The following is a 13,322-nucleotide window of genomic DNA, read 5'->3' on the forward strand; positions in this document are numbered from 1 at the left end:
CCTCCCTAGCAACCGGGCCAATTTGGTTGCTTAGGAGACCTGGCTGGAGTCACTCAGCACGCCCTGGATTCCAACTCGTGACTCCAGATGTGGTAGTCACCATCAATACTCGCTGAGCTGCCCAGGCCCCAATTCACAAGATTTCTAAAAAATATTGTTTCTTGACAGATGTGTTTGAAAACTCTTTTGAAAGTAATGATTAAGTCATTTACACTCACATGTATTCATGGTGCAAGGGAAGTATTTTAATACTTTTTACTTGATGGTTACACCACATGACATCTTTTAAGTCATGAAATCTTTATATATATATATATATATATAGAAAACACTATAAATGTTGTTAAAAATTTTGTGAAATGAACATGGACACAAAGATAAAATTTCTACGGACTTGAAACGTGTGTTTTTAACTAGATTATAAAAGACTGCTAAATTTTTCCAGCTCAGACAACCTTATTTATCAATGACCCACACATATCATAAACAGTATTTGAATGAGAATTGCATTGTTTTTCAGGATTTATAATGATAATTTCCTGTTGTCTGTTTTTTTGCATGTTACCTTGCAGACAGTTAGAAAACAAGGAGTCAAATGAGACGTCCTCCACAACATCCTTTTTGCCGCGAGTGACAGCCATAGTAGGCTATTCTAAAAACTTTGTCTGTTCCGCTGGTCCCAGCACTGTGTATTTGTTTGAGAAAACAGAGGAGAAGGGCCAGTACAAGAAGACCAAAGAGATAAAGGTGCCATGATCACATTCACACGTTTACATTAGTGTGCCATGTATTGACATTTATGAGAGTTGATTTATGACATTTATTACCAGGGGTTTAGTGACACTTAACAGGAATTAAAAGATGGAAAGATGCTTTGCTAATTTCATAACTAGATCCTAAAACAGTTGTCTCTTGATTGTCCAGATTCCTCCAGAGCAGTTCACTAATGAGTCCACTCCTGCGGCGCCCCAAGAAATCAGCTCTTTGTGTATAAGTCCATCAGAGGACACTCTGGCCATCAGTACAGACCGCGGGCAGCTCTACAGCATCACTCTCTCCCTAGCCGAGCTCAGCAAGGTGCTCTCTGCCTTGCTCATCTTTACCCTGAACTTTATTCATGATGCTTTCTACTATTTGTGATTGTAAAGTGTCATGTTTTCTCATAATACCAGTAATAATTTATCTCTTTTCCTTTTGATTTGTCAGGGTGATTATGGTCAGTTTGAGTACCTGTCTCAGTCATACCACTCTGCCGTTATCACTGGTTTATCCACCTGTATTCGCAAACCACTCATCGCCACCTGCTCCTTGGACCGCTCAGTGCGCATCTGGAATTTTGAGACTAAGTACGTCTAGTCTTGATAGAGTCAGTGTGTTGTGTTCACTGCTTTATTCACCAAAAATGAACAGTTTTACTGATGCTTGTAACCTGTAAACAGAAAGAAATAGTAATAGTAGTATAGTATTTTTAAAAAACATGTTTAAAAAGATGCACACTCACAAGAGATGAAGACTGTAGTCATATTAATCTTAGAAAAAAAGCTGCATTATTCCACAAATGATGGTGTGCGCACATTCATGATTATGATTACTCAAGGATAAGGTGTTGGAGTGATGGCTGCTGGAAATGGGGCCTGTCTAGATTTGATCAAAAATGACTTTTTTCAAATAGTGATGGTGCTGTTTTTTTTACATCAGTAATATCCTGACTATACTTTGTGATCAGCTGAATGCCACTTTGGTGAATTAAAGTACCAATTTCCTTCCTTCACCGCAAGGTGGCAGAGAACATAAACATAAACTTTACTGAGTGCACTTTTAAATTTGCTCATTGTCTCATATAGTGAGGTAGCTTTGTTTAAAAAGTTCATTTGGTCATTTGGGTCTATATTTTGTAAAAATCCTGCTCCAGATTAATTGGAATTGAAAAGTTTAGCTAAGAGTTATTTTGCTAAAACATGAGATCATATCTTTAGATATTCATAAAATATGTCTCTTGGTAAATATTACCACAAATTGAACAAAAAGTAAGTAATGATGTTGGCTAAACCTTTAATCATAGATTTAGATTTAGTTTTAGATTTAGTAAAGATGTGGTAAAGAACTTTTGCTGTAACATCCTCATATATTTATCTATTTAATTTCTTTCATTTGAGTTAACAACATTTAGCTCAAAGGAATAGTTCACCCAGAAAAGAAAATTTTCTCATAATTTAATTACCCTCATGCCATCCCAGAGGTGTATGACTTACGTTCTTCTGCAGAACACAAACCAAGACTCTTAGAAGAATGTCTCAGCTCTGTAGGTCCATAGTGACCAGAACTTTAAAGGTTCATAAAGCATATAATGGCAGCATAAAAGTAATTAATACGACTCCAGTGTTTAAATCCATATCTTCAGAAGTGATATGATAAGTGTGGGTGAGAAACAGATCAATATTTAAGTCTTTTTCTCTATAAATCTCCGCATTAACTTTCACATTCTTCTTTGGTTTTGGCAATTCGCATTCTTTGTGCATATTGCCATCTGTTGGGCAGGGAGGAGAATTTATAGTAAAAAGGACTTAAATAGTGATCTGTTTCTCACCCACATCTATCATATCACTTGTAGAAACATGGATTTAAACAATGGAGTCTTATGAATTACTTTTATGCTGCCTTTATATGCTTTTTGCACCTTCAACGTTCTGGTCACTATTCACTTGCATTGTATTGACCTACAGAGCTGAAATATTCTTCTAAAAATCTTAGTTTGTGTTCAGTAGAAGAAAGTAAGCCATACATATCTGGGATGGCATGAGGGTGATCAAATTATGAGAACATTTTCATTTTGGGGTGATTCTCACAAAATCTTTCAAAATAAATGTCCTGGTTCTTTTTTACTACAAAAAAATCAAAAGAAACAAATAAGAAATTATATTTTGCAGATAGAAAATGAAGCATATTTTAGGGCCATTAAGATTTATTTTGACATTTTGACATTGTTTTAATGACAGTTAGACACATTTGAATTCCTATTTATCATTACTGCAATGCGAAAAAAGATGGTAATTATTATATTCTCTTTACTGCAGTATTGTTAAAAAAATTCTGTATTATTTAAATTGTAAACATTTATACATCATGGTAATTCTCACTTTGTACTGCCTTTCAATTTTGCTGATTTTAATAAAAAAAATAAAATAAAATCATTGTACAACATAATGTAATACAGCAAACAAATGACTGTGTTACGCTGAAGAGACTCATTTAAAGCCATGAGAATAGGAAAAGTAAATAGTCAGAATATGATGAAGTAATACAAATTTGGGGGGTAAAATGTGTGTAACTATCATGTAAATAATGTCACAATATAAAAAATCTCATTGGCCCTAAAATTGGTTTCATTTTCTATATGCAAAATATAATGAGAAAATAGGACTAGGACATTTTCTTGACAGGTTTTGCAAGGTTTGTTTAGATTGATTGATTAGCAACAAGGTGGCGAGGTGAGGTGCAATGACTTGCAATTAAAAATTTGATGTCACCATAGTTTGTGAGTTTCTGCAGTACAATAAACAAAAATAAAATGAAAATAAAATATGTTTAGAATGCATTCCCTGCTTAAATGACCAGCATAGCTGGTCACCTTCACAGACCAGCATAAACCCGCCAGGACAACTGGTCTAAGCATATCTTTTCAGCCAGGTTTTTGGATATTGACTATAGAGTGTGGGTGTGTTGGTGTTGTCCAGTGTTTTAGAAATGTATAAGGAGTTCCAGGTGGAGGCCTACAGCATCGCTCTTCACCCCACTGGACTCTACATCCTGGTGGGATTTGCAGACAAACTCCATCTCATGGATCTGCTCATTGATGACATCAGGTCTTTCAAAGAGTTCACTGTACGCAGTTGCCGTGAGGTATGTCTCTCTTGCAAGAATGGGTCTGTGTGTATGATGTGTTGGTGTGGTTGTCTGCATTGCTCAAATTTGGTCCATTTGGTCATCGGTCCATTCATATCTGGAAAACGTAATTTTTTTTTGCTGTTTTTAATATCAACCCTGATCCAAGTCTAATCATCTCATGCATATAACCTTTGGACTGTTAATGTAGAAATTGAAGACTGTGGTGGCTAATGTACCATACTTTTGTCCTAAGTGTGTATTTAGCCATGGGGGTCACTTGTTTGCTGCTGTCAATGGAAACGTGATCAACATCTACTCCACTACCACATTTGATGATGTCCTAAATTTGAAAGGACACAATGAAAAGGTATGTTTAAAAATCATTACACCTTGTTATTACAGCAGTGCAAATGCCTTGGAAGTAATTTTCTGCGTAACCAAATCACAGAGAGGTCAGTCCTATGCAGTGTTAATTTTGTTAACGAAATTACTGATGAAAATATTCATTCTATAGGTTTTTTTTATTTTGTCTACGATATCAAAGACAAGACAAAAACACACATCATAACAATAATCAAAACATTTACTTAAAACATACTATTGTCGTAATGATCTAGAAAGACTTCATTCAAATGATGTGAAATTTACTAAAGTGTTAATAACCTCACTTAAGCTACGTATATCAACAACAAAAATGCAATATTACAACTTCCATCTGCACAGATGATGAAGCAAATGAACAAGTGAACTTTCTTGAACTAAGTTTTGCGCTAGTCAGTATGAAACAAAATAACTTCTAAAAAGTATCTAATGCTTCAGTATATTCTTTATATGCTATTATACCACGGGTCTGTTGAATGCTTGATTCTGATTGGTTGACAGACATTCTAAGGTGTGCAATTATTTTCCAGTAAACGCACGGCTATGAAGGAGTTCCAGGTCTTGACCGCATAGCAGTTCCATATCACTTCAACAAATTCTTATGAATTATTTTTCTTATGAAAAAGTTATTTCAAAGAGCCTTACAGGCTACTGCAGCAAAATAACCATATAAAACAAAGACACTAAGTACATCAGATAAGAATGACAAACGGTGTCTATAATATCCTGAATTGATTTCAGTTTCAGTTGAAAGGCACCCTTGTGCTTCCTCTTCCTCTTTCAACATCAAAACACACTCACACACAAACACATACACACACACATTTTAGAGATTCAAGTCACAACCAACAAACAGAGCCTTGATGTCAACACACCCTCGCAACTTGATAAATACAACAGTTTCTGTATAATCCAAAACTATTTTTAATATCTGTGGAAAGAACCCTCGAAACTCTCTCTCTCTCTCTCTTTCTCTCACCCACACTATCACACACGGACACACATACCCCCCAGCTGGACACAGCTGCCTTCATCTCAACGGACCCCTGCGACTTAATAAAACAGTTGTGTAGCAACGGGAAAACTATATACAAGAATTGCGACACTGAGAAGTATACTTAAACTTACATCTTGACGATTTGAAGCGATGTTGCTTCTGACGAGAGCCTCAAACACAGGTAATCCCACACGCAGTCTCTCTGTTTTCTTTCTTTCGCTTTCGCTTATGTGCACAAGCACACACACAGGCCACGCACAAACGCACTACTTTGCTGCTCCAGTAAGTGCTCGAGTGAAGCAGCGCAAGTCTCGCAAGCCTCCATTGTTAGTTCTAAAGTGACGTTTTCAAACGGTAAATCGACAAGATGCTGAATTGGTGGCGGAAGAAAGTAGTTCCACTCACAAGAGCGTTTTAAGGACAAAAACCAGAAAATATCTTGAGATAAAACCCTGAATGATGTCTTAAGGTGTGGTAACTGTGGTATAAGCTGAATAATTGACTCCTACCCATTGAATTATTGAAAAAATAATGCACACCCAAGGTGTAATTCCGCTGTGCATCGTGGCCGCATTACCACCTCGGGTGTGCGTTATTTTTCAATAATTTAATGGTCCTTTTTCAATTATTCCTTACTAATTTCAGCACAGGTTTTCAGGACAGTTTTCTCATGTTGTATAATCTTAAATATTAAACATATTTATCTTATAATATGTTTGATACATGTTTAAATAATTGTAATAGTTTATACATTTTTCAAAGTTTGGTTAAAGTTTGGTCTATTACAGCTGATAGATGTGTACTGTATGTAAATTTACTAAATATTACACATATGTTTTTGTCAATTTAAATTATAACATTTTAGGGTAATTTGACTAAAATTAATGAATATGATATCAATCAAAATCAACAAAAGACAAAAATTATGAGTAAAATAAAAAATATGTGAAAATTAACACTTATACTATGACTAAATTCTTTGATGGCTCAAGGGAGAAATACCACATGACACTGGGTCTCATTCACTAATAAATAATATAACCAGGGACACACTTTATATTAGGTGCCTTTAACTACTATGTACTGAAGCATGTGACTCAATGTACTTATTACGTACATGCGTGTTGTTGCATTGTACTTACATTTAAAGTACCTGGATTTAATAACTAGGCTTGGGATCGATGCCTTTTTCCCACATCGATAATCAGAAGATTTTTCAGATGATTATCGATATATATCTGGATATTTTTCTTTTTTTTCTTTTTTTTTCCAGATATAAATAGGGCTGCTCGTTGCACAATAGTCTTTGTCTCTTCAGACATCTCAACCCAACTTTGGTAAAGTGTGAGCAGCAGGGTAAATTAAAAGAGGTCGCACACCAGATGCCTCTGGCAGACAACATGGCGCGTTCTAAAATGAGAAACAATTATTTATTTTCTACAAAGGTAAGCACACACCACTAACGCTCAGCGTCAATGTTCTGAAGTGCCACAGATAATTTTCCATTAAATTCGACCCAAATCATTATCAAAGGACAACGTTTATTTACTCTAGCCATCACTGGATGATATATTGTGTATAAGTATGTTTCATAGAGCCTACACAATGTATTTTCAGTTACAAGTATGTCTTTTTGGGGTTTGACAGCTTGAATGAAAGACCTATTCATGGCTACACACAGAGAAATTGCATAATAAACATTGTGCAATTACATTAGTTTCACTAACCTGCAAACTCATCAACGTTACTTACAAAAGTACAGAAACCTTCGTTACTTTGAACTGCCATCTGTGCTGCTTCAGCTCGTCCTGTGTGTGTGTGTGTGTGTGTGTGTGTGATCGTGACCGCGACTGCAACTGGCTTCAGTAAATGGTATATTGCCCTCTTGTGGTCTCCCAACGCTATTACGACAGACTTTTAAACAGAGGCCAACTGAGTGAATTGGAAAGCATGCCAAATGGGATTCTAATTTAAATGTCGGCTAATTTTAATATATTGATGCCTCAAAAATATGTTGATAAAATAATGTACCGATCAATAATCGATATACCGATATTTTATGATATCCATATACATTTAATCTGTAGTTACACTGTTAACCTTACCCCTAATCCTAATCCCTAAACCAGCCCATACCTCAACCTCAGTAGCAGCAAATGAGAATTTTGCAGAACAACATATAGTTACACAAAAAAGACATTATATTGTACATATTTTAATGTTAGTACATAGTAGCTAAAGACACCTAATATAAAGTGGGACCCATTCTGTATTTTTGTGAACAAAGTTCTTAATCATAATTTCTGCCGGATTCACATTCTTATCTTCATTCATTTTATGAAGGAGCGCATCCCTGCAATTAGTAATTTGCAATAAACGATCTCTATGTATTGGCTTTCTGCAGAATTTCTCCCGTACAGTGTCACTCTTTGCAAACATAACCTTAAAGATGTGATCTCACCTAAAAGCATCACAACAAGGTCTTTGAGCAAAACCAAGGGGGGAATTCACTAATAAAATGAATCTTACCGCATGCATTCATCTGGCTGTAATAACATGATGTAAATTGCAGCAGGCAATTTTTGTGAAGTAAATTCGTCCCCAAATTTCATTCTCAAAACTAACACAATAAAAACTTTTATTTAGGCGTAGACAACTAATTTTTATGCAGAACAGTCTTAGAACAAGCTACAACACACATCTTTTTTATTTTTCCATGTTTTTATTGCTTCAAGGGTCTGTGATTTTTGTGCATGTAGGATTTCAATTGATTCAAAATGTTATCATAATTAGTGCAAACAAATATATTGATGAAATATGATTTCTACACACAAAACATTTGTACACAGGTTTTACGCACAGTGCTTATGCAGTGGTTAGTAAATGAGGCCCAGTGTTACAGTTTCTATATTATTGTGCCTCAGGTGCGGTCCATTGCGTTCAGTGCTGACGACAGTCATCTGGTGTCGTGTGGAATGGACGGGGCCGTCTACGAGTGGAATACTCTCAGCGGACAGCGTGAGTCGGAGAGTGTGCTCAAGTCCTGCAGTTACACCGGGGTGACCATGTCTCCTGACGCCAAGACATTCTTCGCTGTTGGGACAGACTGCACTCTGAAGGAAATTCAAGATTGTCAGGTGAGCACGGGAATGCAGTCTCAAAGACTCAGAGTTTTCAAAAGAAGAATCACTTTATTTCACTCTGTGTGTTACAGAATTGTTCAAATGTATAAACTGTATTTGCTTAAACGCAGTTTAAAAACAGTCATATTTGGCTGAACTATTCCTTTAATTTTCTTCTGCAGATCCTTAAGGAAGTGCCTTCACATGATGTGGTTTGTACCACCGTTGCCATGTCTCGTTCAGGACGAGCGCTCTTCGTTGGAACCTCCGTTGGGACAGTGAGGGTCATCAAATACCCTCTACCCATTCAGATGGACTGGCTAGAGTACCAGGCCCACGCTGGTCCTGTCACTAAGGTTCTGTTCATGCTTCTACAATTGGTTTGAATGAAGTATCCTTTTAATTTCCATATAAAGGTTAAATGTATTTTTATTGATGCTGTCATTTCTCCATAGATGGTCATCACGTTTGATGACCAGTTCCTCCTAACAGTCTCAGAGGATGGGTGTCTCTTCATCTGGAAAATCATTGACAAAGTGGGACAAGGATTGAAGAGACAAAAGGAATTAACGTACGCTGAAGAGATCCTCATCACCAAGTCAGATCTTGAGGAAAAGGTAACCTAGATTTTTAGATTGGTGGCAGTGCAAAAACCATCAGAATGCTAGTGTCGGTGTGGTTGCCTCTATGATATTCTGGTCCCTAAATGGCTCAGGTCCATACTCCAATTTAAGTATATGGGATTTTTTAAAAACATTTTATTATCAGACTAATCACACGTTTCTTATCTGTTCAGATAAATCCTCTTACTGCCCATGCAAAAAAAAAAAAAAGTAGTTCCATGTACGGTCTGAAACGCAATTGTCCTCATGTTCCGTCGCCTGACAGCAATTCCAAGAAAACTTCCCGTCCCTTTTGAAACAATGCAATGTGAAGGTCGCCCCCCAGGGGGTGTTCAAAGGATGCCAGGGGGCACTGAGAGCAAATTAGTAGACGGGGGTGTTTATGGTGTATACAAAAGGGGGGCGTTTGTCAGTCATAATAATCAAATCTATCATCAAGTTCCTCTTTGCATTAAAACGTTCATCTAGACTTGGAGTATATAAGTTGGTTCTCAATTATACGGGTTGGTACGCATTTGTACCGCAGTTTATATAATTTTGAAGTCTTAGCGACGCATCTGAAGTATCTGGTTTAGCAGCGTCAAATACACAGGCGGAGGCACAACCTCGGCTAATGCACCTGCATGGCTCCGTAATGGATACGGCTCAATGGACAGAGTAGCACAAGTGCAAAGCTCTTAAAGCTCGAGCTCATTAACTCACAGCTTTGCGAGAATCAGTGAGAATATTATTATAAAATATAATATTAAATAATTAAAAAGAAATAATTAATGAATAAATGAAACATTTCAAAAAGGTAAATGTAAAATATATTAACAAGATCACTTTTATTATTAGTTTCTGTCTTCACATTTAAATTTTATAGGCTCCAGATATAGCCCTCCATCTGCTTGAATTCAAGAAATGCACGGTTTGGTCTCACATTCATGACGCATAAGCCTTCTGAATTTATTAGCAAAACGTTAAAATTATGCAGTGCATCGATGTTGCATTGAGCAAATTAAGCAAATAACACAAATATTGTGTTTTATGTAAGGGAATGAAGTAGGGGGCGTTCATCTAAAAAAGGTTGAAAACCACTGCGTTAGAGTAAAAGTGTTTTGATATCATAACATATCAGTGTGTGTCTAATAGTGTGAAAAATAAGTGTTTATAAAGTCATAATCAGCCATTGTAGTAGTGATTTGTGTGAAAGTGAATAAAAAGCACAGTTGCTGTAGCCTCTATTGTTAATTTCACTAGGTAACTGCAGCAAAATGTAGAAAGCAGCACGTAAAACATGTAAAAAAATGTTAACTTATAGTAACATTCATTCTATTAGACTAGGTTGTATGTTTCTCTCTTTGGCAGTTTTGGGCTATATCACCTTTGTTTTAGGTTTATTTTTCTTACTCCATTGGAAAGTAGTTATTTGATAGTTATAAATAATGTGGCATAGAGGTCGACTGATATATCGGTTTTGCCAATCAATCGGCACCAATTACAGATTTCTGGAACTATCGGTTATCTGCAAAAATCCTCACCGATAGTTTTCCCCATTGCGTCCAGTGCTGGATCGGCTGGGAAGGGTCCGCTGTCGTTATACAGTATGAGAGCAGCCTCTAGATGTGAATGAAAAATTATCACTTCACTGATGCCTTGTGGTGTTTGTTTTGACACGTGAGACTACACTCTGCATGGAGATTTAAAACATCAGCAATGAAAAGGTATCAAAATCAAATCAAATCAAATCAATCACTTTTATTATAACACAACCATATACACAAGTGCAATAGTGTGTGAAATTCTTGGGTGCAGTTCCGAGCAACATAGCAGTAACGACAGTGATGAGACATATACCAGTCTACAATAAACATCAGATTTACACAACACAATTTAAAATCTAATATACACATAATTACACATAACACAATATACAGATAATAACATACAATGTACATTATACAATACACACAATATAGAATACACATTATACAGTAAAAAAAAAATAAAATAGTATATATAATATATATAAAATATACAGTAGGTTGTATTGTACTGTATTGACATTCAGGCTATCAGTTGATAGTAAATTGCCAGTGTGTTGTTAAGAGAGAATATAATTTATGACAGTCCAGTGTGAGATAATAAGATTAATAAAGTGCAGTGCTGATGTATATTGATCATGAGAGATCAAGAGTTCAAAAGTCTGATTGCTTGGGGGAAGAAGCTGTCATGAATTCGGCTGGTGCGGGTCCTGATGCTGCGATACCGCCTGACTGATGGTAGCAGTGAGAGCAGCCCATGGCTCGGGTGGCTGGCGTCTCTGATGATCCTCCGAGCTTTTTTCACACACCGCCTGGTATATATGTCCTGGAGGGAGGGAAGCTCACCTCCGATGATGTGTCTGGCAGTTCGTACCACCCTTTGCAGGGCTTTGCGGTTGTGGGCGGTGCTATTGCCGTACCAGGCGGAGATGCAGCCAGTCAGGATGCTCTCTACAGTACTGGTGTAGAACCGTGTGAGGATATGGCGGATCATTCCAAACTTCCTCAGACATCTCAGGAAGAAGAGGTGCTGATGAGCCTTCTTCACAATGGCCTCAGTGTGGACCGACCATGTGAGTTCCTCAGTGATGTGGACACCCAGGAACTTGAAGCTGCTGACTCTCTCCACTGGTGCTCCATTGATGGTGATGGGACTGTGTTCTCTTTCTCTTCTCCTGAAGTCCACCACAAGCTCCTTTGTCTTACTGACGTTGAGGGAGAGGTTGTACTCCTGACACCAGTGTGTCAGAGTGTGCACCTCCTCTCTGTAGGCTGTTTCATGTATGTATACAGTATGTATACAGTACACTACAGTACACGTTGTCATATCATTATAAAGCAATTATTTTGTTGTCTAGATGTTGCATTAGTAGAGAACAGCAATATATTTGCCAACATGGCTGAGAGGACACTACATTAAAGCTAACCTCAAGCAGTTAGAACAATGTGACAAAAATACACGCAAATCCTACCCAAATGTTTAAATGTCACAAATTTTACCATCTGTTACCATCTATTTGCATTATTTTATAATCCAGCTGGTCACGTTTATGCATCCGTTAGCCAGCTAAGCTGCATATTTAAAGCTAGTGACATGAGAAAGCAAATTAATACCTTCATGCAGCCGAGAGAAACGTATAAACAAATCAGAAACGCATCTGATTTCAGTTAAAAAATGTTATCCTCACTGTAATGATTACTTCAGATCGTTCACATTCTTGCGCTAAAAAAGGCTAGACAGTGCAATGAATACAGTTTAACAGAAAGCAGGTGTCTCAATATGCTTTTAAAGTTCTTTTTAATTAGACACATCATCTAAAATACAGCGCTCCTGCACGAGACGCTGAATAAACAAAAACAAAGGGAAACAAAGACGTTCGTCTAGCACGCATTTACATAGAAAAGCAAATGGATGGTTGGAAAAGCATTCAGTGTGAACAGCCTCTTACAGTTGGTGGAGGTCTTTGGCCGTTGCGTCTTGCTCTCTTATAAACATTTCTCAGATTAAGCAATGAGTTGTTTAAATGCTTTGTCAGGAAAGATGTTCAACTTGGAGATTTTTGTCTCGAGATTCTCGCGTTCGGTTCCAGTCTGTTGTGTTCCATCTGTTTGAACAGCCCCTCATAATCTGAACTGCTTCACCACTGAGTTCAGCTGAATACCACTGCTATCTGTGAATATTGCAACTCTACATATACAGGTGCATCTCAATAAATTAGAATGTCGTGGAAAAGTTCATTTATTTCAGTAATTCAACTCAAATTATGAAACTCGTGTATTAAATAAATTCAATGCACACAGACTGAAGTAGTTTAAGTCTTTGGTTCTTTTAATTGTGATGATTTTGGCTCACATTTAACAAAAACCCACCAATTCACTATCTCAAAAAATTAGAATATGGTGACATGCCAATCAGCTAATCAACTCAAAACACCTGCAAAGGTTTCCTGAGCCTTCAAAATGGTCTCTCAGTTTGGTTCACTAGGCTACACAATCATGGGGAAGACTGCTGATCTGACAGTTGTCCAGAAGACAATCATTAACACCCTTCACAAGGAGGGTAAGCCACAAACATTCATTGCCAAAGAAGCTGGCTGTTCACAGAGTGCTGTATCCAAGCATGTTAACAGAATGTTGAGTGGAAGTAAAAAGTGTGGAAGAAAAAGATGCACAACCAACCGAGAGAACCGCAGCCTTATGAGGATTGTCAAGCAAAATCGATTCAAGAATTTGGGTGAACTTCACAAGGAATGGACTGAGGCTGGGGTCAAGGCATCAAGAGCCACCA

General features: G+C 37.1%; 1 protein-coding gene across 1 annotated transcript in view; it reads left to right on the top strand.

The window, feature by feature from the left end:
• Window positions 1-13,322, top strand: part of cfap57 (cilia and flagella associated protein 57) — a 46,781-nt gene that overhangs the window by 1,564 nt on the left and 31,895 nt on the right. The window contains exons 4-11 of the mRNA XM_051700515.1: window positions 573-747; window positions 925-1,077; window positions 1,207-1,346; window positions 3,735-3,900; window positions 4,139-4,252; window positions 8,188-8,400; window positions 8,568-8,741; window positions 8,841-9,002. Of these exons, the coding sequence (XP_051556475.1) occupies window positions 573-747; window positions 925-1,077; window positions 1,207-1,346; window positions 3,735-3,900; window positions 4,139-4,252; window positions 8,188-8,400; window positions 8,568-8,741; window positions 8,841-9,002 (1,297 nt within the window). The remainder of the gene's footprint in view (window positions 1-572; window positions 748-924; window positions 1,078-1,206; window positions 1,347-3,734; window positions 3,901-4,138; window positions 4,253-8,187; window positions 8,401-8,567; window positions 8,742-8,840; window positions 9,003-13,322) is intronic.

Source organism: Myxocyprinus asiaticus, chromosome 6 (assembly GCF_019703515.2).
Source record: "Myxocyprinus asiaticus isolate MX2 ecotype Aquarium Trade chromosome 6, UBuf_Myxa_2, whole genome shotgun sequence".
Classification (NCBI taxonomy): Eukaryota; Metazoa; Chordata; class Actinopteri; order Cypriniformes; family Catostomidae; genus Myxocyprinus; species Myxocyprinus asiaticus.